Raw genomic sequence first — 24,688 nt, forward strand, 5'->3', positions numbered from 1 at the left:
GACTTTTTAGGATTGTACAGGCTGTTTGTTGGGGTGACGCCCCCCACACCCGCCGGACCTTAGACCATGTGGGCTGTCTCACCTTCGGCAAGGAGTCTTCCCCATCCAAGAGAGTGGGGTCTCGGGGAGAACCCTTCCCCCCCCCTCCTCTGACGGAGGAGGTTTGAGTATCCCTTCCGCATCTTCCAAGCATGCAATTGATCGGGCGACTCCTTTGTATGAGAATTGCACCGCCGTAGGGAATAGCCAGCTAACCTAATATTCCGATCCCGGAGGAAGAGTGTTAGTGGTCGGAGAGATATTTTTGTTTCTGCATCGTAGCTATCGCTAGGACTTGCAAGATCTGTAAGGGGGCACCCTGGAAGGTCAATTCATCTTGTGAACGACCCACTGAGAGGATTTGCTGCTTCGTAGTGTAGAAATGGACCCTGGTGTTCGGGAGAATTCTCAGAAATGTGCTAATTCCCTTCACCTTAGAGACCCCCAGCAACTTTGCTGGATTTTGAGGACTTGATTTTTTAACTTGGAAAGAGTGTGAGCCTTTTTTCACACTCTTTAATGTGTTTTGATATGTTTTACATTTGTGTTCTACGATTATGGAGTTTTAGATATCTCCATAGGCATCATCTTTTCATGTGTCACACAGCACCCTCATGCAGTGACACAGGGATGTCTTTTAGACTTCCCAAAGGTTTAAATACCTTCTCTGGGATAAACTACTGTTTCCCAGAGAATGTAAAGTGAACTTGACTTTACTAGTCTTTTCCAAATTAACAGACCCAGCACACACCATTTTACAATGGAGTGCTGGAGGGGTTACATAGTATCCCCTGTGTCTAAACACTCGTGTAGCAGTCGAATGCTACCCTTTCCCATCAAAGGCTGCTGGCAGAGGTTTTACAACAAACTATCATGATTTTTCCTGACCGTGAACACCGGTAGCTAAAAATCACGGGAGCCATGTTTTTTCAAGATGGCGCCTTAAACCCCTTTGTTTACACGGGTCCCGGTCTTCTTTTTTCACCATTTCTTTTTGGAAAGGTCCTTCTAGTGTTTGTCTCTGCGCGCCAAACCAGGTTTGGACCCTTTGTTCATGTGCCTTTGGCGGGCTTCAGGACTGAAGTCTGTTCTTGGCGTCTGAGTGTCTGGGGTGGGCAGAAAGTGAGGTAGGTGCCCAAAGCTCTGTGCTTAGTCTCCTAGGAGACCCAAATGCACTCTGGCGTGATTGGCTGGCTGACTGTCCGGCAAGGACAACCACCCTGCTAGGTGAGTGACAGCTAGGCTGGAATGAAATGGAGAAAACTGTTTAAAAGACAAGTCTTTTGGACTGGAAGACAGTCGACCACTGGAATGAAAAAAATGAAGATGAGCTGGAAGAGGACGGCTGCTGCAACCACTGGACCATTGGTTTGCCCAGTGAAGCCCTGCCGCAGGTCTGAATTCATTCAACAGAGAAGCTCCTTCAAGGACGGCTTCTTCCTTTTGAGTTGGTGGGACCAATCAACTCATAAGACACGGGATACCATTCTCAAGGCTGGTTAGGTTTAACCAGGGAGAGGGACACCAGTTCGTGTTCTTGAATATACAGCTACTGGAACTGAAGTGACTCCCTTTGTTTGCTTTCTTCAATGATCCCATGCAGTGCAGGAGTCCCCCCGACGTCCTACCTCTTGTCCCCACGACTGAGACTCACGAACAGCGAGATTTGCAGGAACTGCCAGGAACCACGACTTCAGCAACATTTGTTTTCTTCATACAAAGGTACTGTGCCAACCCGATTGAGAGAACGTCACTCTCGTGGAGAAGGTTTGTGAAACTTTTCCAACTTGCAGGCCTAATCAGCTTGTGACCCCACAAATGATTCTTTTTCGCCTAAACTACTTCTGAACTTTTGCAAATACTTTACCGTTTGATACCAGAACTGCTCTTGCCTATCAAGAACACTAGCCCATTGACTTTGGTCTGGCCTATTGACTTGAATTGAACTATTCTGGTGAACTGAAACTATTTGCATTGCCTAGAAAGTATATATAATCCTACTTACGTTTGCCCTTTTTGCTCACTGCTAATTAACTGGACTGCCATTTGACTCAAACTGTCTCAAAAACTTAGTTTTGTATTGAAGTGTATTGGTCTATAATAAGATTGTCTTCTTCTAGTGAAATGTTTTATAAATGATTGTGTACATAAATAAGTGTTTTACCAAGAAACCTCGAGTATAAGTGTCTACTTGAACCACTGGGATTGAAAGTCCTTTGTGTAACTACTTGTACTGCTCACATTCACTCTTGAGATAAGCCTGGCTGCTCAGCTCGCTAACGACAAACTGTGTGGTACAGACTTATACCAAAGATTGTTCTTGGTTACACCTGTAGTCCTAATTGTGTGTGGTCCCAGAGGGTACTGCATGCAATTCTGCCTAACACCGGGTGATGACGTCCGGAGGGTTTTCGGAATCGAGACCTCTACGTGGGCAGAGTCTGTGAGTGCGGTCAAGCTGTAGCTGTTGTTTCTCCAGGTGCGGGAGAAGAGATTGTAACGGATCTCCCCCACATATTCTGGCAGGTCGCGGTCCTGGACTGATGACGGGATTCCCCTAATCCAAAGGTTATTCCTCCGCGCTCTATTTTCCAGGCCTTCCTGCTTGAACGCCAAGATCTCATTTTGGCTCGTTAGGGTGCAGATCTTTTGATGTACTTCCAGAAGTGAGGCCGCCTGCTCCTGGGATTGGTCGTCTAGGTCCCCAATTCTTTGCTCTAGCTCCCTGACTCTTTGATCCGTATATTCAATTTTGGACGTAAGCTCAGTCATGTAGCTGTGAAATTCTGCTTTGATGTCAAGAATGAATGCCTGGATGTCGTCTTTGATGGCTAGTTGTCCTGCGGCACTGAGATTGTTGTGATGGGGATTTCCCTGCTTCCTGTCGCTTCCCTTTTTTCTGCCGAGAGCAGCATCGTGGCGATGTCCCCACTTTTCTGAGCTTTTGAGTGCATGGACATGTTGTCACCGCCAGTTAGGGGACGTCTCCCAAGGTACAAAGGCTGCTTCTATCACCGCAGGGTTTTCGGTCCGTTAAGTGGGAATGTGTTGGCAGGGGTTCCACCACTACTTTCACTTAAGGTGCAGCCAAGATTCCCATCCCTCCAATAGTTGCCTTGCTCTATGAACCTCTTTCACTCAGCGGGCCATTGTACTGGTGGACAACGAACCAGATCTTAGTGGGGATTGAGCTTCCTATTGGTGGGGAGCTGGCTACACACCGGGGGTTGGCAGGATTGGGTGCTTCAGTGTATGCAGGGGCCACCTGGGTGAATGCTCTACCTTGCTGGGCGGGAGACACCAGACCCGACGTTGCGCCGACTCTCTATACCCTCTCCGCTACCTTGGAGGAATAATATGTTCTTCTAGGCTTCCACTCCGCCGCTTTTCCTGGAACTAATAGGGGCTGTCTGCTGCTGGAAATCAGCTCATTCTGTGCCTCTTGGGTTCCGAACCCGCTGGGAGCACAGGGGTGGACTGGCAATGCAGTAGAACCTTCAATTTAGTAGATTAGGATGAGCTTCGTGTGGAGGCCATTAACGGAGTAGCCACATCGGTGGCGCTGCTGACTACGCCCCCATTACCTTGATGTTTAAGCATAGTATGAGGGACTGCGATCGTGATAGGTGGCCTTGTACCACAGTCAGTCTTTTCGATCAACGGGGTAGCAGTGGCAACAGCTCGTAGGGAAGCTGGGAGTCCAGCTGCGACTGTGTATGGCAACACCGGTATTCTACGGGCCGATGCTTATCACTGTGCTACTGTGTCAACACTCCTTGGGCAAACCAGTTGTATTCGTCGCAGTACAACACCAATGAATTGCTGTAATTCGACAAACCTAAAACCGGGGCCGTAGTCAGCTCCTGCTTTCTGGTGACAAGGCATCTTCCTGGTACCATGGTAGGGGCTCAGCGGTCGATATCATGTGAGGGGGTGTGAAGGGGCTTAACTATGGTGACATACCCTGGGACCCGCTGTCTGCAGAAACTGACCATCCATAGGAACCCTCTCATTTTCTTCCTGGGCTTGGGAAATTTCTGGATCACTGTGTGTATTTCCACAGCTGAAATCTCATAGCCCAGGTATCGCACACTGGGCAGACACAGCTGTTGCTTGTCCTTAGATGCCTTGTGACCATTTTCAGCAAGCAATGTCAACTGTGTGAAGGAGTCTAGCTTGCAGGCTTTCAAGGAAGGTGAGGCTTGGAGCAGATCTGCATACCACACCAGTGTAGACCCTCCTGGGAACACTACTGAGTCTAGATTTGTCTTCAGGATTTGGGGAAACAGAGTGGGGCTCTCTACATACCCCATAGGGAGACGAGTGAACCTGTACTGCATGCATTATGGGTAAATGCAAACGGGCACTGTCTGGGTGAATGGGTATGCAAAAGAAGGCAGAACATAGGTCAAGAACCATGAAGTATGTGGCCGAAACATGTCTGGGGTTGCCTGTGTTTCTCTGCAGATGGGGCCTGGCCTAGTATTTCGGGCTGGGCTGCTACCGGCAGTACCTGACTGATTTGCCTATGGCTGGACCCCTTTTGCAATGGCTCAGATGGGCTAAAAAACTGGTGGTGCAGAAGGTTGCCAGTAGTTCAGATTTATCCGAAACCTTCCACTAATCATTTTTTTGGTTGTAGTATGGCATACAAGACGGGATGGTAGCAGGGTTGGGCAGAGCGGCAAACGCTGGTAACGCAGCAGCATTAACCGTTTGCATATCCGGGATAAAATGATGTAACTATGTTCTCGGATTTGTAGGCAGAATCTGGGTATTGCACGGGTTACGAGTTGGCACAAAAAATACCTTTGTTGAGAAGTGAGGCCATTGCGGGGCGGATACCTTCTTCGGCCTGTCGGAACATAGGGTACTGTGGCTCACATGGCAGGGGTTTGGCTGGGTTCAGGGTAATCTTAACTGGCTCAGCATTAAGCATGTAGTCCGCTTCATTCGCATGAGTAGACCCTAATTTGATAGAGACTCGGTCCAGTACTCCATGCGCTAAAGGAGTGCCGACTCTGACTCCAGATTCTAAATGGGTAATCTCCTGTAGCACAGTCAATACCTCATGCTCTTATTTGCCAGGGATGTTGTGGAATATACCATTGGGGGAACAATAGATGGAACAACTTAACTTGCATAACAAATCTAACCCAAACAAGTAGTGGTCTGAGATGGGACCCAACATGACCATTAGAGGTGGGAGACACAGGGTGAGGTATAGAGTACCTCCAATTAAAACAGCATGACTATTTCATTAGAGTGCACAAGATGTGGAAATTCAGAAGCCTTTAGTGCTGAGCGCAATGCTCCAGTGTCAACCAAACATGATACCTTGTGACCAGCGATAGTACAATCCACATAAGCAGCATGTGGATTAAGCGGCATAAGCGGAGCAACAAGTTCGGGCACTTATTGAAAAACCTAATAATCGCTTTGCAGTGATGGAGATGGGGGCACGGTCAACCCAATTGGTGCGATTGTTAGACCATTGCAGTCATACTGAGGCCAATTTGGACAGTCTGCTTTCTAGTACCGAAATTCTTTACAGTAGTACACTGGTCGCTGTATGTGTCTGTGTGGTATCTCTCCTGTCTCTGTCTGTGTGCTTGTGGAGCTCCTCTTCTCTCTCCCCGCCCTCCTGCCATGGATCAGAATCCTCCCCTTCACTGGGAAGGATGTACTGCTGTATCTGCAACGCCAGAAGCTTGGCATCACTGTTTTTTTTTTTCCTCCATCTCGCTCTTTTCACGGAAGTGTTGTGTCAGCAAAACTTCTTCCAAGTTCTTTCCTCTTACCTGATTAGCCCTGACTTTTATTTTACTCTCCGATACCTTGGGTTATAACCCTATAACAAATTGCACCACCACAGCGTGTGGCGCTACGATGGTGGCATCGATGGTTCCACAATACTGTTCAAAACATCCTTTCAGACGCTCAAGATGTTCCACAGAATGTTCCCCCTTTGCCTATTGACCAGCCTTTATTTTTGAAAAGTCAGTTTTTCATGCTCAAATTCCAAGGATGGTCTAAGAGCCTATCGGTGAATGCTTTTTAGTCCTCCTGTGGCGGAGGTTCTTCGGCTGGCCAGTTGGAGCGCACTTTACGTGTCAGTGGGCAGAGCAGGCCGCAGTAATTGGCTTAGATCAGCACATGTAGGGCGGTAGCACTCATCATAGTTCTGGAACTTGACAGGATCTTCTTGTATCTTCAAGAATTTATGAACGATATTAAACAAATTGGTGGCACTCCAGGGTGTTTGTGTGTACTGTGACTGTTATCTCCTCCTCCAGGGAGCAGTCTTAAGCGTCTGTGCCCCAGTGCTGTTATAGGCGGAAGAAACAGGGAACCCGTCCTATGTTTGTGTGGTGGTGGATGATGGTGGATGATGGTGACTGAAAGAGGTTGGGGATCTGGGATTGTAGCTCAGCTGGGATTGGGCTAGTCCTAGAGCTCATCAGGGTGGACTGGAGATAGCCCAGACTCTATCCAACCACTGACCTATCGGGCTGGCGGCCAATTGCGGCATTAAAAATGGCTAGATTGTAAGTCTGGAATGTTTTCAGGAGATTCCTTCGATGGTGGTCCCTCTTGGATGACTGGATATAGGCGGATGTGCTCTTTTATTCGAGCTGGGACTTGCAAGTTGGAGTACTCGGGCTTTAGGGTCTTGACCTGCTCCTGGAGTTTCTGCTGGGTGTCTTTCAGGGCTCAGGTCAGTGATTTGCATTGTCTCTTAGTAGCTTCGGTATACCAGTCTAGCTAACTATCCCATTGTTGTTGGTGTGCAAATGCATCTTTCTTCTGTAGGGCTTTGCGCAGGATTGCCATGTCTAGATCGAATGTACTTTCCTGAGGAAAGTGTGTAGACTGACCTGAACCCATCCATGCAGGTTGAAAGCACGCCCCTGAATGCTCACACCAGAGAGAATACAACCCACTAGGGAAGAAAGGTCCAAGTCGATCTTGTATGGCTAAGGATAACAAAGTTTTAATCTCCCAAAAAGATGAGCAACAGCAAAGAACTCTGTTGCTAAGAACATTGTGCCGAAAAAGGGTACAAGCAGAGGTGTAAGAGGTGACCTATCGTCGTCATGACGCAATACATACAGTAAAAACCTGCGCAGCTGGTTGGTGTGCGCCTATACAGGGTCCACCTGCTCCATAAGGGATGCCAGGTCATTTGTTCCAGTCCGTCTGTCTGTCTTCCATCATGTGGGTGCTGCAGAGATCATCTTATCGGTCAAAGAACAAATTAACTACACTCCTAACACAATGTACTTATCATTCTACTGTGCACCTGGCAGGCTTAAAGACTGGCACAAAGGAGGTTCTGGGGCACTCTGACCTTTACACACACACATTAGACTCACCCCCCCTTTGCGCCATCCAGCTTCAAGGTCTCCACCCTAGTTTTGAACTAGAATTTATCCCTCCCAGCACCTCGCAATACAAATCATATGATCGTAGCTCAGACGTGCAGTGTCAGTTCTGTTTGAACATTCAGGACTTGTTAATTTAGGGGTAGTGGTTGAAGGTCACCTGGTGCCATGAAATTCAGGGGTGTTGGGGCTTAGGGGCCAGGTCAGATACTGGTCTTATGTTTGTTTGTTTTATTATTTATAATGCGCGAGCGTACCCGGGGGTATCAGGGCGCAGACTTTACAAGAATTTTCGAAGCTTGGTTACAGTACACGAGGAATATACATAATACAAAAATAGGTGCACAAAATGTTATATACAGTATATACAAATCATCTGTAAGGCCAGCAGGCGGTAATGTAATATACAGGTAAGCAAGAGGCACACGTGGTTACGATGTGTGCGTGTAGCGCTGGACACTACCTAGTCTTAGTGGGTCTCCAGTTTCAGCCAGGAGATTAACTTGGAACGGAAGTTCTGATAAGGCAAGTCTACTCTAAGGTTTGGAGGCAGGGAGTTCCAGAGCTTGGCAGCTTTTACCGGGAAGCTGTTGCCTCCTATGGTGGCCCGTTTGTAGTGGGGGACAGATAGGCAATCTTTGTATGCGGTTCTGACGGGTCTTGAGGAGGATTGTTTGTGGAACCTGTTGATCAGGTAGGTTGGGGCTGCGTTGTTGAGAGACTTGTGGGTGAGAGATGCCGTTTTTAAGAGAATTTTATCTCTGGTGGAGAGCCAATTGTTCTGTTGGCTGAAACCTGTAATGTGTTCTCTTCTGGAAATGCCCAGAGCTGCTCTGAGAGCGTTGTTCTGAAGGGTTTGCAGTTTATTGGTGGTGGCCTTGGTGGATCCTAGGTAGAGGGCATTACAATAGTCGAGGCGAGACAGTATGAGGGCTCTGGCGAGTGTCAGACAGCTAGTGTCAGACAGGAAAGGTTTGGCTGCACGGATTAATTTGCACGTGTAAGCCGTGGAGGATGCAAGGGAGCTCACTTGTCTTTTGAGGGAAAAATTGGAATCTAGATAGAATCCCAATGTTTTGACCTCTTGTCCGACTTTGATGTTGTTCCCGTCAATCATGAAGGAGTTATAGGCCGGGCCAAGTTTCTTTATACTGATTGTGGTGCCTAAGATGATGAGTTCTGTTTTATCATCATTCAGGCATAGTCCATGAGTAGCCATCCATGCCTGGATGATGATGTACACCCTATTTAGCAAGGCCAAATCCTTTCCATAATCTCCTGAAAGCGGAAGGAGGATCTGAGTATCATCTGCATAGTTAGTGTAGGTGATACCGAGATGATCCAAATCATCGAAAAGGGGCTTGGTAAATATGTTGTATAATGTGGGGGAGACACAGGAGCCCTGAGGTACACCACATGTGATGGGTATAGGGTCTGCTGCCGCCGTGGGAGAGAAGACCCTCATAGTCCTGCCGTTAAGGAAGGATGTGATCCAGGTGATGGCCTCACTGGAGAAGTGAGCCGAAGTGTGGAGGTGTGAGCAAAGGACAGAATGGTCGAAGGCTGCAGAAAGGTCGAGGAGGAGGAGTAGGGCGGCTTGCCCGTTGTCTCTGAGCGAATCGATCTGCGCTTTCAAGTCAATAAGGGCGGTTTCAGTCCCGTGTTGGGGACGGAATCCAGATTGTCTAGAGCCTAAGAGGTTGTGTTCTTCCAGGTGCTTCTGTATTTGTACATAGGCAACCTTGTCCAGAATTTTTAGTAGAAAGGGAACAGTAGTTATGGGACGGTAGTTTGTGGGTATGGCTGGGTCAAGTGTGGGTTTTTTCAGTAGAGGTAGTACCCAGGATTGTTTTAGGTTAGTAGGGATGGAGCCAGTGGCAAAGGAGGCATTGATCAATTTTGTAATGAAAGGGGAGAGGTCGCGGGCAGCATCTTTAATGAGCTGTGCAGGGCATAGATCTCCCTGGCAATTAGACGGTTTCAGGGACAGGATAATTTTTTCGACTTCCAGTATGTTGACTTTGGCGAATTGGAAGCGGGCTAGGTCAGTGGGCATGGGCTTGTCCGGAATTTTTGAGTTGAGGGTGTCATTCAGGGATGCTCTTTTGCTGGTGATTTTACTTTGAAGAGTCGCAATCTTGTTTGCTAGGGCTCTTTGAATTTCTGAGCACCAGTTTTTATCTTTGGTGCACGTGTCAAGGGGTGCTATGGGGGTTTCTATTTCTTTAAGGATGGAGAAAAGTTCTTTCATGTTAGATTTAGCTTGGGATATACGAGAGTCAAAGGAGGCTCGTTTGGCCAGGTAGATTTCTTTTTTGTAGAGTGCAGCTAGTTTGGAGAGTTTTAGTTTGTTAGAGACTGAAGGGGATTTTTTCCAGATGGCCTCGCAGTTTCTTTTTTGCTGTCTTAGTTTTTTGAGGAATGGTGTGTACCATTTGTTAAGGTGCGTTTTCGGTTTACTCGATCTCAGTTTAAGGGGGGCGATGCGGTCCAGTGAGGTGGCCATAATCTTGTTATATTCTTCAACTAAGGACTCAGGGTCCAGGTTATCAGGAAGTGAGTTGAGAGTGGGGAGTAGGTCAGGGATAAGTCTTTCTACTGTCATGTTCTTCTTGTTTCTAGTGAGAGTGGGTGGGGCCTTAATGGTGGGCGGGGGTGGGGGTCTGTCGGTGGAGAGCATAAATGATACCAAATGGTGGTCAGTCCAGGCTTGGGGTGAGATATTTGTAATGTTCACTAGGCAGTTGTGGTCGGCCACCCAGTCAAGTGTTCTACCTTTCGTATGCGTGGGTGTCGTACATCTTTGCACAAAGCCTAATTCAGTAAGAGTATTAGCTATGGTACTAGCGGAATGGTCTTCTAGGTCATTGTAGCCCAAGTTAAAGTCTCCTAAGGTGAGAGCTTGAGTGGAGCTTTTGAGGTTGCTGGATAGGATGGAGTTAAGGTCTTCATCGAAGGTGCCAATGGGGCCTGGCGGACGGTAGATCAAGTAGATGTTAAGAGTTTGGGAGTTAGTGAGTGGTATTTTGACTGCTAGTGATTCGCAAGAGAGGGCATCGGTCGAGGTGGCTAGTCTCATGGTGAGACTGCACTTATGGATAAAGGCGACACCGCCTCCTCTAGAATTAGGGCGGTCTTGTCTCAGGATGGAATAGTTATCTGGGACTGCCAACATAAGCATAGGGCCTGCTGCTGGGTGTAGCCAGGTCTCAGTGATGGCGAGGAAGTCAAGGTCTTCGGTGAGTATTATGTGGTATCGGGTGGATTATTTTTCTTTCTCATGCACTGCATATATCACTACATTGCAAATGTTTTCTCAATTGGTGCTTTTCCCATGCTGAGAATGGGCCACAGCTTATTAATCTCTTTTCTTGAGTTTGTTAAGCAGATGAGAGTAACTGAATACTGCTGTGATTTTATCTGTTGCAGACTCCTGACTCTGAAGTAGTGTGGTCTCCTGTGGGATATTCTGGGCTCCTTGATGCTTGCCGGAGTAGCTTTCTAGGGTATCTCTGTAGACAATGACATTGCTTATATTCGTGTAGATCGGAGCATGATCTCCTGTATCTCAAGAATTGCCCGAATGGTAAATTGTCACGTAAAGGGTTTTGATGGTAGCTACAATAAAGAAGCAGAGTTTGTGGTCTGTAGGTTTTTGGTACACTTATCAATTGGTTCTCGAATGCTATGATGTTCAAGTATAGGAAGTGGATCTCCTGGGTACTGAATCAGTAGGTGAACTTCAAGAAAGGATTCTTTTCATTCAGCCAGTTACAGAAGGATAGTTGTATCTCATCTCTGTTAATAAAAAAGATGCTGTCTATATACCTCCTCCATACTTCAATCGACATACGTAAGGGTTAGTCTCTACATAGATATGTGTCTGTTCAAATTCAACTACATATATTTTTGCCCAATTCTGAGCAAAAGTGGCCCTCAGATGGTCCTCGATTTGTTCAAAGAAATCGTCCTTGGAGATAAAACAAATCTTTGTCGACTAGTTCGGCCAACTGTAGAATAAATGTGGTGGGTACTTCAACATTCTTTTCACGCACATGGCAAAGTTTCTGAATGGCCAATGGGGTCGCTTCCTGTGGTATTTGGGTATAAAGTTATTTTGTATGCAAGGTAACCATAATGTGTGCCCCTCTTCCAAATGGTAATGTTTTCAATGAATTGAGGATGGCCGTGCAGGCCCCCTATAAAGAAGTCTGTGTATTTGGAGAGGGGTTCAAGCACCAAGCCTATGCCTGATACTATTGGGAGTCCCAGTGGTGGTGATATGCCCTTGTGTATTTTGGGAAGGGCATAGAAGATCGTTATCTTGGAAAATTCAGTGTGAGGAACTCTGCTTCATTTGGACTGACGCAGCCTTCTGCCAAGGCTTCCTCAATAATTGGTGTGTTCAAGGATTGTAGCTGTTCAGTAGCAGCTGAACAGCGACAACGCGTGCAGTCGGATAACAATACCTGCACCAAACTGTCTAGTGAGTGCTATTCATGACCACTGTCGTTCCTCCCTTATCTCCCAGCTTAAGCCTATCATTTTTTTTTTCTTTTTTTTTTTTTTGTTGAGGGAGTGCATGCATTTCTTCTTGTGCATATTGATTATGCACACAAGGCACTGATTTTTCTTTTCTAGTTCTTCAAGTTTCTTATACATCGCTTGTTCAAAGGGATTCTGGCATTAGTCATCCTGTTCATTAAAAAACTTTCTGATCAATTGAGTACATTCGATCATTGTTTGGAATGCATCATAATGAGCTGTGGGGACCAACAAGTCCTTTCTGGAGGATATTCTCTGGTTGTGTTTATTTTCAAGTACATTTTGAAGACAACAGACAGTCGAACATAAAATCCACCAGCCCCTTTTCTTTATGACAATGTGGTCATGGTAGAGGACGATGGCAGAAAGGCTCACCCCGGATCATCCAGTGTCAGGACTGAGGCCAAGCAAACCCAATGAAGTATTAGTAAGGAATTTATCTACATAATGTTTAACCAAACCCGAGAAGAACTAGAATAAAAGAATGTAGTACGCCTCTGTCATCCCGAATGGGACGCATAGTGATTCATCTGCATTGAGAAGCACGGTTCGACAACAGAAACGGGTAATTCTGTCGCCATGTAACAAGGCTATGAGGAGCAATGTGTATGAATGTAGCCTTGACAGCTACCTAACTGGGAGTTCCTTGAATAATGATATCTGTGATCTTTTTTTGCATTTTGTTGGAACCTAAAGCGGCACTTATTCGAAACGCTGCATTTCTTTGTGTAAACAGTGCCTCCAATTCTCGTTTGCGGACCTTGCTGCCAGGCCACGCCCACCGCGGAAGTGCGGGCCATAAAAAAGAAACGCCGGCACCCTTGTGGCGTTAAGCCCACAGTGGAGACAAGGGCGCAGTGCTGTTAGGCTGTTGGGCGTATTGTGGCGTGTTTATTATCTAGTGCCTGCAACACTGCCCACTAATCCGTGAATGGACAAATTGCATGTAAGCAGATAGGCACAGAAGTAAGCTAATCAGCTTAAATTCTTCTTACAAAAGCCATCTGGTTGGGGGGGGGGGGGAAGAGTTGGACTAAGGCGCCTCCTCAAGCTGTCTGCATTCCGGGGGGGGGAGGAGAGGGAGCGGTGGGAGAGGGAGTTCTCCGAGGAATACTGAATCAGGAAGTAAGCTAATAAAAGCAAGACCTTTGGAGGGAAACTCGCCTATCCCAAACTGAGATGAGGCATGTATTAATGAATTTACTATCCTCTCTTGGAATAGTAGGGGTTTTAACTCCCTACTACATAAGGACGGTATCCAACTGTTGCCTCCATATTTTTGCCCTCCAAGAAACTTGGCTTACTGGGGAAATACTATTGGATGGATATAATATATGGAATAAAGTTGCTTCCAAAGGTGAAAAGGGCCTTCCGTACAGAGGGATATGTATTGGGGTAAAAAATCATTTTACTTATAAACCATATGAGAAGCACAGGAATTTGCCTAATATTATGTGTGCAGTTATAGATGGGGGAAGCCTATCGGGGAAACTCCTTATTAACATCTAGTCCCAACCGGGGGGAGGGGACATTATTCGGAAGATTGGGGAGTTTCTAAATTTTACTATTGAAGGCTGGACACTGGACTCACCTAACTCTGAAATTTGTATAGTGGGAGATTTTAATGCCCATTGTGACTATGCCGCAGGGGAAATGGATAGGTGCAAAGAATTGTGGGACGAAACGGTTATCACTGCATCATTGGAAATACAAGACTGTCACTTGGTTGGGGGGTATAATCCCCAGGCCTTACAGGGATGCCGGTGGATGAATCTGATGTCTTGTTGGGGGCTTAAATATTTGGAACCCAATATAGGGTCAGGTACCGGGGAAACCTGGACTAATGGGAAGGTTAGTTACAGGTTGGACTATAGGTTTGTAAACCAAAATCTTAGCTACTTGACTATTTCTTTCGAACATGTAGATGCCTCTTTGAGTGACCACTCACCCCTTGGGGGCAAATTTATTAATGGGCCAAGAACCCAAAGATGGGAAGTAGGTAAGGCGATGAATATACAATTTTCAGCAGGTGGAAATAGGATCACTTGGTCTGATAAAAACGTTACCTTCTTCAATGGTTTGTTTGACCGCCTGACCATTGATGGCCAGGACACTGCCCTTAATGGCCTTAATTCAATCTCTAATTTGTTGGGTATAATACGGAGAACAAATTGTAACATTATTTTGAAAAATACAAAGGGAAAAAATCATTCCCATAAATTTGACCAAGTGATTCATGATAGGAAAAAAGAAATGATGCGTGATATTCGAGAACTTAAGTAGTTTTGTGACTTAAATGAGAAAGAGAGAAGTAAGAGATCCAGCAACATAAAGACACACTATAAAAATTGGTTAAAGGATTATAAATATAATACCAATAATGCCAATTGGATGTGTATATATGAGCTATGCAAAATCCATGATTCCAAAAAGTTCTGGTACCTATATCGTCAATTCCTGATGGAGGAAGATAGTAGGGAAAATAACGACGTGGGCCAGGAGGTTTGAAAGCATTATATTACTGATCTCTTCTTCAAGACTAGTCACACATCTGCTGCCTCGATTTGTATAAACTCATACGGCACTGCTGAATTCCCCTTTGGTATTCTGGACATCCTTAAAGTAATCTCTAAAATGAAATCCTCACGTGCCCCAGGCTCGGATGGGTTGGCTAATATTGTTATAAAACAAAATCCTAAGAAATGGGCAGTGCTTTTCCTCCAGTTATTTACTGGTATATGGGAAACAGGCATTATACCGGATAGCTGGAGGAAAGCTATAGTGTCCCTTTTTTTTAAAAAAGGGGACAGAAAATTGCCTGATAATTGCAGACTACTAGCGATGGCCGATAGTAGCTGTAAGATTTTCTGTTCCCTTTTAGTGGACAGTTTGAATAACTGGATAGAAGAAAGGGGCCTCCTCTCTGCCCAACAAACTGGTTTTTCAAAAGGATACAGTACCCTGGATAACCTAACCATGCTGAAACACATCATAGCTGGTTCCAAGGATAAGGGGGAAAAACTATATGTGTGCTTTATAGATTATTCGAAAGCCTTTGACTGTTAATAGGGGCCTTTTGTGGGAGAAACTGAGAGGGAAAAAGATCTGTCCTAAAACCCTTCATTTTTTGGAGGAAATGTATAGGGAGACCACGGTGTCCATATGTTTGGGTAAAGAAGGGATGTTATCATCTGAAATTAGTACTAACACTGGACGTGTTACATCTCCCATACTGTATAACCTGTACGTTTCAGATATGTGGGAGAGTTTTAATATCTTAAACAATTTCCCACCTATTGTGGCGGGGAAACCAATATGTGACCTAATGTATGCAGATGATACTATCCTTATGGATAAAACTCTGGTAGGACTGCAAAGAATGCTGAATGGCCTGTTTGCTTACTCTGAGGCAAATAACCTTAACATTAATATAAATAAGACTAAGGTTATGGTATTCGGAGCCACTAAGCAAGAGAAGAAAAGACTTTCCTCTAGATGGCATATTCACTCTATTAAACTGGAGGTTGTCGAGGCCTACCCTTATCTGGGGATGCCCATTCTGAGCAATCCCTGTATTATTTTTTTCCAAGAGGCAGTTAATCTTAAAATATTAAAGAAATTGAAATTGAATTTTATAAGGAAATGCATATCTCGTAAAGGAGGACACTCCATTGAAGGATTCCTTGAGATATATAAGAGCTGTATCATTCCCGGTATTATGTATGCTTTAGAAACGGTGGAGAGTAAATATATGAGTAAACTAGATCAACTTGAAGGGAAGCTCTGGAGACCGGTCCTTGGACTACCCAACACTGTGCCAATACAAGCAATAAAATGTGAGTTGGGGCTTACTTCCCTGTTGACTCTGTGGAAAATTGGATGTTGTAAACTCTATTTTAGAATAATATCGGGGGAAGGGGTGAAAGGAAATCTGCTTAACCTTATAGGAAAACATAAAAGTGAAGGCAGGTTCAAGAATACCTATATGGTAAGTTTACAAAATATAGTATTATCCTTCCTTGAAGCCTTAGGCTTTAAGGAACCTATGGGAAAAGACAACATTGTGTGTATTTTGAAAAGTCTTAAAAAAAAAAAGCATGTATTTGGGATCTGTGTGAAAATCAATACTAAGTCTCGATATGCTGTCTATGCTCTTCAGGGCCTTAAACCTGCCACTCCGAGACAGTATCTGTTAAATACGGGAAATAGGGCTCTGAGAAGATTTATTCTGCAATTACGCCTGAATACCTTGCCCTGCAATGAAATAATTGGGGCACGGACAAACATCCCTCGTGCTGAAAGACTGTGTAGGCACTGTAAAATAGAGGTGGAGACAGACATATTTTAACCATGTGTAACAAATTAAAGGAAGGTTATTTTAAAGGGTATGCTAATGTAGTTGAGGATCTTCAAATGATTGAATCTGACCAATTTTGGTCAGTTATTTATGACGGAGAGATTAAGGTCTTTATTGGGACAGCCTTTTATATTTGGAAGCAAGCAATTTGTTAGTATACTATTTGTAATTGTCTTTTAAATATGTGCTACTTTTTCTGATCATTGATGTGTGTTTGTAGATTGGAAATAATAATTGACTGTAATATGTTTTCTAAACTTGTTCTTTTATGGTTATGTAATTGCTTTTGTTTTTTGCTGATATATTTTTGTAGTGTATAAGGTTTCAATTAACCAAAATGCACTTTAAATAAATAAAAAATAAATAAATAAACGGGGAGAAAATTGGAGCACAGAAGGCACCCCCTCTGAGTACATTGAAGTCCTAATGCACTTACCTTTCTCGAGTTATATCCTGTGACGAAGTAGGTATGTCCTAGCAAATGTATAGACTTTCTGGTGTCATATTCCTTTAATTGTGTTTGAAATTCTTGTGAAAGAAGGGAAGTGGTATTCTTGTTGGTTGTATCCCCTGTATAGGCTTGAACTTTTGTAGCATGTCCCACAATATTGTATGGCTTACTCACGAGACCCAATATTGGTATAAAAGATACATGGTCCATAAGAATGTGACATAAATAAGGAGTAGTCACCGAAACCAGTCGACCTTGCACTCCATGGCTATCCTTTACTGGTTGTTGAGAGATCTAGCAAAATGTGCATGTGATTACTGATGTGTGACAATATAGCATTCGTTGCTTTTACACTTTAATTTGTGCTACACATTCCAGCAAGGGTAGAATAAACATGTAAAATCCCCACTTGAATGTAGCATTTTGAAACCTTTGCATATCTTTACTGTATCAATCACTCTGTCTATTACACCCTGGTAGAGCATCACTCCTTTGTAGGGGTCTCGACTGGAGCAGATGTCCACTTCTTCTGGTCAAAGGATTTTGTTGTTTTAAACATAGGGAATATGTTTTATACCCCTGAGTGGAGCATTAGAACATGGCTATTTTCTCTTATATCAATATTAGATAGCACACCATTGACACCCTTGGGTCATCTCCGCCATTATAGAGGGAATAAAGAAGTTCTTCCATAGGGACAGTTAGTAGACTGTTCTTATTAGGAGCAACATAGTGTGGTTTGCCCACCTTTGTGTGCTACAAATGCTTTTCTTGGTGGGTTGTGTCCACACAGTTGGAAGTTTTAATATTCCCTGCTCAGTGTTCTTTTTCCTGCCAGAATATTGTATCCGGAGACTTGAAACCCTGGCCAGCAGCGACCCAGATGGATGAAAAGAAGATCTTCCGAGCACAGATTGGCGACCCACAAGCCAGAAGCAAAAGCGGAAACTGAGAAGGCACCAGGAAGACTGAGGAGCCCAACCAACAGGATCTGGGCCGATTGACAGGCAGGATTGGCCTGCCCCAGCTAACAAAGAATGGTCTCACTAAGGAACAATGGACTGGACTGTGGTGACCAAGAATGGCCCAAGACAGAGCTGAGGCGTAGTAGTGATGACCCACCACTCTTCTAGGTGAAGGAGGCTCCCTAGCTAGAGGTGCCTTGTCCAGGAGGATTTAAATGGAAGCAGCACAGCAACGAACCAGAAGTCCCAGCACAGGGTAGCCAGTATGCAGGACTGCAAGGATGAGAAAAGCCCAGTGTGGAATTGCAGAAACCTGGGAGCAAAGACAGAGGGTACAGGGTCCAATCAGTATGACCAAACCTGGTCTTTGTGGCAGTCTTCCTGCATTTCTTGTAGGAATCAAGAATATACAGGGTCTCCACTAGATGAACCCATTCGGGGAGGGGCTGGCCTAAGCAAGCCTTGCAGTGATTCACCAGGGAGACGCACACAGGTTTTGGCAGCCAGTAAATCGGGATATCGGTAGAGATTCTTTCATGTGTGAAACCCCTTTTGCGAAATGAACTACATGGTCCTGAAATGACTGAGGGCTCTGGAACTGTTAACATTCTAAATGAATTGGGGTCCTTGGGGAGCGTTGGAGGGGGGGGGTGGGTGAACTCCGCTTGTGTTTTCCTGCAATATGATTAAAGTAGGAGAGGTAGAAATCTTCTGTGCAAAGCAGAGAAGCTATTTGTGTAATTGATGTGCGCATTTACTGTCTAATCTCTTGCGTTCTAACATTCTACATGTGGGGGGAATATTATTTTGCGGGAGTCTTTTATTTTCAAAACAAAAGATGATCGCTGGATGGTTTGGAATTCATATTAACCACTGTCATCGCTCTGGGAAGCTCACAGCCCGTCATTCTTCACCTGCCAAGCCATTAGAGAAAGGGGAAGGACCAAATGCAAATCGGGCCTGATCCCAACCAAAAAGGGGCAGCCACGCCCAAACAGCTTGTTCGCGTTCCTTCTGCACGAGACCACAAGCCTCCCAGGCATGTTTTGGCCTCGTTGGGTGTCATCTTGTGCTTAGGCCCAGAAGGCACGGTACCCACGTCCAGGCATATCCGTACCACTTGTGACTATAGCAGAACAAAAGATGTGATGGCTGCAAGGTTTAGAATTCATCTTAACCTCTGGCATCGCTCTGGACATCCCTCCAGACCATAGTTCTTCGCCTGCAAAACATTAAAGGGGAAAGCCTGATTTGCATGTGGACTTTACCTTCTGTAATGGTTTGGAGGGTTGCCCAGAGCAATTGCCAGAGGTAAAGATGAATTCAAACCTTCCAGCCATCACCTATTTTGTTTTTGACTGAGTCTTTTATTCAATGCAATACTTGCACAAAGAATATAAACATGTTGCATGGTTTCAGTAGTTCTTACTACTTTATCTTTTTCTGGATCCGACTTTAAACTTAATGAAATTATAAAGTACAAAAACATTAAGTCAGTTAATTTGCCAAATTCTCTGCCGTTATTTCAATAATGTGTATCGAGTAACATTTGCTTTTGAAAGTGAGCTGTGTAATGAATGGATGACATTTGATTCTGGTGTACTTCCCTTCCTAGGTGTGGTGGCCTTTGTTGAAGTTTGGTCATCCAACAGAACGGAAAACTATTCCAAAACGTTTGCTCAGCAACTACTTAATTTGGGGGCAAAGGTAAGTAGCTTTAGGCTATTCCTTTTTAATTTGTAATAAGTGCATATAGGTTTTCTGCCGGGCTAAAATCAGTAACGTGAAAGCTCAAAAACATGACAGCTGTGTATCTTCGATAATTTATAAAGAGGAACTGTTCTCAAATATAGAACACAGATGCCGATCACAGACAGCTGACTGAGGTAGTTACTTAGTTTCCGCCTTTTCTATTCCCAGTATGCTAGTAAAATGCCTCCTTTGTTGTCTGTACTGAAATAGATTGACTTAAAGCGAGCACACACATGCAGGCTTCGGACCTGCGTTTGTGAATGTTTATGGACACTAGGTTTCAAGTGCTTAACCAGACCTCTGTCCGATAACCAACTATTTGCACTAGCACATGCTGAATTTGCACGTACAAGTTTTCTTTCCACAACATTTGGCCAACAATAATGCAGTTGTGCATTACATTTGACTTTACACAAATATTTGGTAACCTGTTCTAGTCCCCGAAATACCGTGTTTAGGCACAGTAGACCTTACAGGGCCAAAACAAGGCTAGGTCATATCTGTCTATCACATCTGTGGTTAACCCCACAATTCCTGGAAGCTACCAGACTATCCACAATCTTCTAAGAATCACATAAAGAGTGGTTGCAGGACTTGGAGAATCAGTTGTTTGTACCCAGTCAGGATTCTTTTCACAAACAGCATAGCATAATGAGCGTAGGGCCCTTTGGCTATCGTGCATGCAGTGGATGGCTTTGCAGAATAACTGACACCAAATAATCGAACCAACTCGGGAAGATGGCAAAGGTGGTGTTTTATTAACAATTATCTAAAACGGGGAGTTAAAGACATCAACGGACGTTCGTTTGAGCTCTCAAATAATTTCTCAAAAAACATAAACTTTATACTAAAAATACATCAGAGGTGACATCATACTACGTGGCAAATAAAAATCTACAAGGGATTTGATAGGTTCAAGGGGAACATCTAAGTATACTTTCTATAAGAGGTCGAATTGTGATTGGTTATCTGTCAGGTGGACAATTTATGCCTACCTCCTAAAACATGTAATCTTCAACATTATTAAGTACACTGTATATCATTGGTCTTCAAACTATAAGGCCCTCGTTATATGGCCCTCTACAATTGGTTGGCACGCTCATGCCATTCTGGAACATTCAGCTCACTTAGCAGCACATAAGCTTAGACCCAGGTGCCAGGAGGTGGACTTGACTGCACCTCCCCACCCAATTAGCCCAACATCTCATCACACGTGCCTTCTGCCATGAAGATTGTCTTTGAACTTGGCCTTGCAAAGTATCCTTGTCTCTGGGAATATATGGGAGCGCAAGCACGCACTATTGTTCTTGGAACTCCCTGCTCAACTCTATTTCCATCTTTGTCTCACGTGACAGGAGACCACGATTTGGTCGGTTTCACAGCATTTAAATGTCTTGAATGAATAAAACTTAGCACGCATGGTGTTCTTTCATTGCACCTTAACAAGGGATGATTCACCATCTCACTTTCACTGCCTTTAAGAATAGACAACCGGCCTTGGCTGCTTCAGTTTTCCTACCAGGCCAGACAGCCCTTCTAGACTCTTCCACGATCTCAGCTAATTCTTGCTGCGACACAGTTCTCTGCTTTTCCTCTACATGGGTCCTGGCTTACTAAATTCATGACACCGATGTCCAGCTTTTATATAATGGCGGCTTCGCCTGCAGTCTATTCACTACTTACAGCCAGCGTATAAGATTTACTTAATCTACTTGTGTAACTGCATCTGTACAGTTATTGAACGGCTTGAATTTTCTGCAGTGCTTATCACACGTGCAATCTTTTTGCATATGAAAGTTGACTTGATTCTTAGTTTCTATAAGGTCCATACATTTTCTTCAGCCAGTATTCTTCAGGTGCCATGCTTGTCTTTCGTGATGTCGCCAGCTCCTCTTTCTCTTTTCATATTCCTTCTGGCAGTTCCTCCCTCAGATTGTCATCTCTTTGGGGGTACATTTGATAGTTTTCACAATGGATACATTCTTCCAAATATACGCAGTGGAATTGACACAACTGTTGGGTTTAAGCATGGCACAATCTCAGGCTTGCAACATACAGGCAGTAGGAGGGCGGGATTTCCTACAGAGGCATGTAACTGCTCCTCTACATTTCCCCCCCTCCCCAAGCGCACCCCCCTGCCCTCTGGTCGAGTCATCGACCACCTCTTCACCGGTTTCCACATTTTTATATTTTCTCTTGAAGTGCTTCTTCGGTGTCCAGATCTTCATCACCCCCTCAGGGTGCCAGCTGATTTAACATGTTGATGCACACTCCAGGTCATGTAGCTGTGCTGTCCATTCAGATTACAATAGACCCATCATCCTCCGTACTTCTTATGATTCTTTGGATTCAGGAACTTCGTCCCTTCAGGTGCTACGATATTGGCCTTATGTATTTTCTGACATCTTCATCAGTCAATTCCTTGGGTCCGAACCCTGATTCGACATTGACCATGATCTTCATTCCTACTGCCTTCTTGGCTGTCTTCTTACACTGGGCGATCACTATCCTGATCACGCAGAATCCAAACATCACCATCACAAATATTGCTCCAAGAAACTTGAATAAGTTTGCCATCCACTGTGGAATCAATGAGAATATGGACGCAAACCAACTGTCATCTGCAACATTCTCTGTCTCATCTTCCCTTCCAGGTTGTGCAGGTTAGTCAGCAACGTTATGGCCTTTGTCAAGGTCCCATTCTCGTCATCGTGAGAAGGTATGAACGTGCAACATGATGGCCTGATTTTGGCGCAATTCCTCCTTCCATTGCTGTGATCATGTCAAGGACATATCTGTTCTGCAGGGTCATTAGTCGTATGGCCCTCAACTCTTCCTTGAAAGCATTGAATCCCTTAATGGTGGTATTAATTGTCTGCAGAAGCTCCCATCTTGTAATCTGCAACCATTTGGCATTGGCCATCTTCTGGATCCCAGGCATGAAAATAGTCGTGAATATTGAAGCAGTCTTGCTAAACAACCTGTGCTCATATGGAATAGATTTTGTTTTTTTGTATAGCGCCTATACACAATGTCTTTCAAAGCGCTACAAGGACGAAGGGAACAAGGGAAAATAGTTACATTCTTACAGGTCCTTGAAACAAATCGGAATGTGAGAAATAACTATCATATCATAACAGTACAAGTGCATTTAACAATAATGGAGCGGTGAGGGAGGAAAAAAGACAATACAAGCTGTAGCATTACTATACCTGACGGCAATTGTTGCAGTGCAAAAATGACAAAAGGAGGGCAGGAAGTGTGAAGTGTGAAGTGGGGGAGGGGAAGGAAGGATGGGGAGAGGAACAAACGGGTGACCATCTTAAAGGGTCAATGAACAATCAAGGTAGTGCTAGGGGCGGGGAGGAGAAGACCAAGGAGGAGGGGGGAAACAGGGAGGTCAAGTAAGTGCTTGGAGGAGGAGGAGGAGGAGGAGGAGGAGGAGCAGCTGCAGCTGCAGGAGGAGGAGCTGGAGGAGGAGGAGCTGCAAGGCACTACAATTACTATGCCTGGCGGCAATTGAGGTAGTGCTGGAGAATTGACAGAGGAGGGGATTGAGGGGTGAGGAGAGGAGGGAGGAAGGGAGAAGGGAGGAAGGGAGAGGCAAAGAATGGAGCAGGAGGAAGAAGGGGGAGGGAGAGGAACAAGAAGATAAAGCAGGAGGGGATATCGGATGGCTAAAGGGGGGCACAAAGATGAGCAAGGGGCAGGGGGGACAACAACAATGGTTCTATTGCCTTAGCCGAGAAGTAATTCTCTCTTCTGGTTCGATGAATTCAAGCAATCTTCTTTCTCAAATGGGCATCTACTTTCGGAAATTTTCCAATGTTTAGGTCACTCTGAGGAATCGCTAATGCTGGAACCTGGATAAACGCCAAGGAACACATCCCTCCCCAATCCTTTGGCAGCTTTGTGTAGGCCCTAGGCCCACAAGCCCAATATTGATCCATCAGAACCTCTGTCCCTGCTCCCATTCTGGAAAGGTCAACTGTAGTTCTGCAGTTCTTGTTGCCTCCCACATGATTCTTTCCATGTCTTCAGAAGCATAATGTCCCATTCGCCAATGGGATCACAACCATTGGACCAGATTCATCTTCTACCCATATCAGTAGCTTGCCACACTTGGCCCAGGACTTCAAACATCCATTGTTCACTCTCTGCACCTCATGCACATATTCTGGCTTCAGTGAATGAGCTGCACAGGAAATCAGTCCTCCTTCCCATCCCTTCTTGGACTCACTCTCCCATAGACTAAGACCTCATTTTGTTACCAACATCCAGGCGATCCAGCTACTTCTGTTACATCTGGGCAATCCATTCTCTTCATGTCTTCAACAACTACCTCTTCCTGTCCTGCTGTCGGGTACACAAGCATCTTGCTCTACCATGCAGGTTACTTTTCCATCCGTGCAGTCTTGATATAATCATCCTGAAATGGAAACGACCATTTTGATCTCCATCGTAAGTGGGCCAACTTCCCTGAAATTGTCCTCTGGTCATGCATGCTGCAGGGTGATTAAGGCATCTGGCATCGTGTTCTGGGAATGAAAGTTTGCACTGTATTCATGGCATAGGGTATGAGAGCACAGACATAGCATCTCTCCTTAGATGTTCTCTCTCCCACCTTTCTCATGTGGTGATACCATATGTTATTACCCAAGTGTGCTGTATTGTCTAGATATGCATTTATCCTCTCACTATCTTACTCTACATTTCTCTCATATCCCATATGCAAAGTTTGTGTAATATCATACTGCAAATCAAAAGCAGTTCTCGCAGTAGGGATACTCAGAGACTCAGAGACCTCTGCCTTAGCAGGAGTACTATAAAAAACTGCAATTATCCGTGGATAAGTGCAAACCCTCCTATCATTAATAATACGATTCATGCGTAGAAACGCCACACAGTCCCTTCCAAAGAATGACCCTACTTAAAGGTTATGTATTCTAGACAGAAGAGAGTGTATATGTTAGAATTCATTTATTTTTTATTCATCGGTCAAATATCATTGTGAAAAAACATTTACAAAAGATTGCATGAAACACATTGACTTAGCTAGTAAAAACCAAATCTAGAAAAACACACATCACACCAACCAGTGATCACATCTCTCACATCATTTCTCACAGGAGTATTAACCTGATCGAGAGTGTGAAACAAGAGAGACCGAAAGACAAAGAGTTATCGTACAGGC

General features: G+C 44.7%; 1 protein-coding gene across 1 annotated transcript in view; it reads left to right on the top strand.

Moving 5' to 3' along the window:
• Nucleotides 1-24,688, top strand: part of MCPH1 (microcephalin 1) — a 2,120,508-nt gene that overhangs the window by 16,628 nt on the left and 2,079,192 nt on the right. Inside the window, exon 2 of the mRNA XM_069606102.1 lies at nt 19,358-19,449. Within this exon, the coding sequence (XP_069462203.1) occupies nt 19,358-19,449 (92 nt within the window). The remainder of the gene's footprint in view (nt 1-19,357; nt 19,450-24,688) is intronic.

The sequence above is a fragment of the Ambystoma mexicanum genome, chromosome 4p (assembly GCF_040938575.1).
Source record: "Ambystoma mexicanum isolate Mex_15411 chromosome 4p, UKY_AmexF1_1, whole genome shotgun sequence".
Classification (NCBI taxonomy): Eukaryota; Metazoa; Chordata; class Amphibia; order Caudata; family Ambystomatidae; genus Ambystoma; species Ambystoma mexicanum.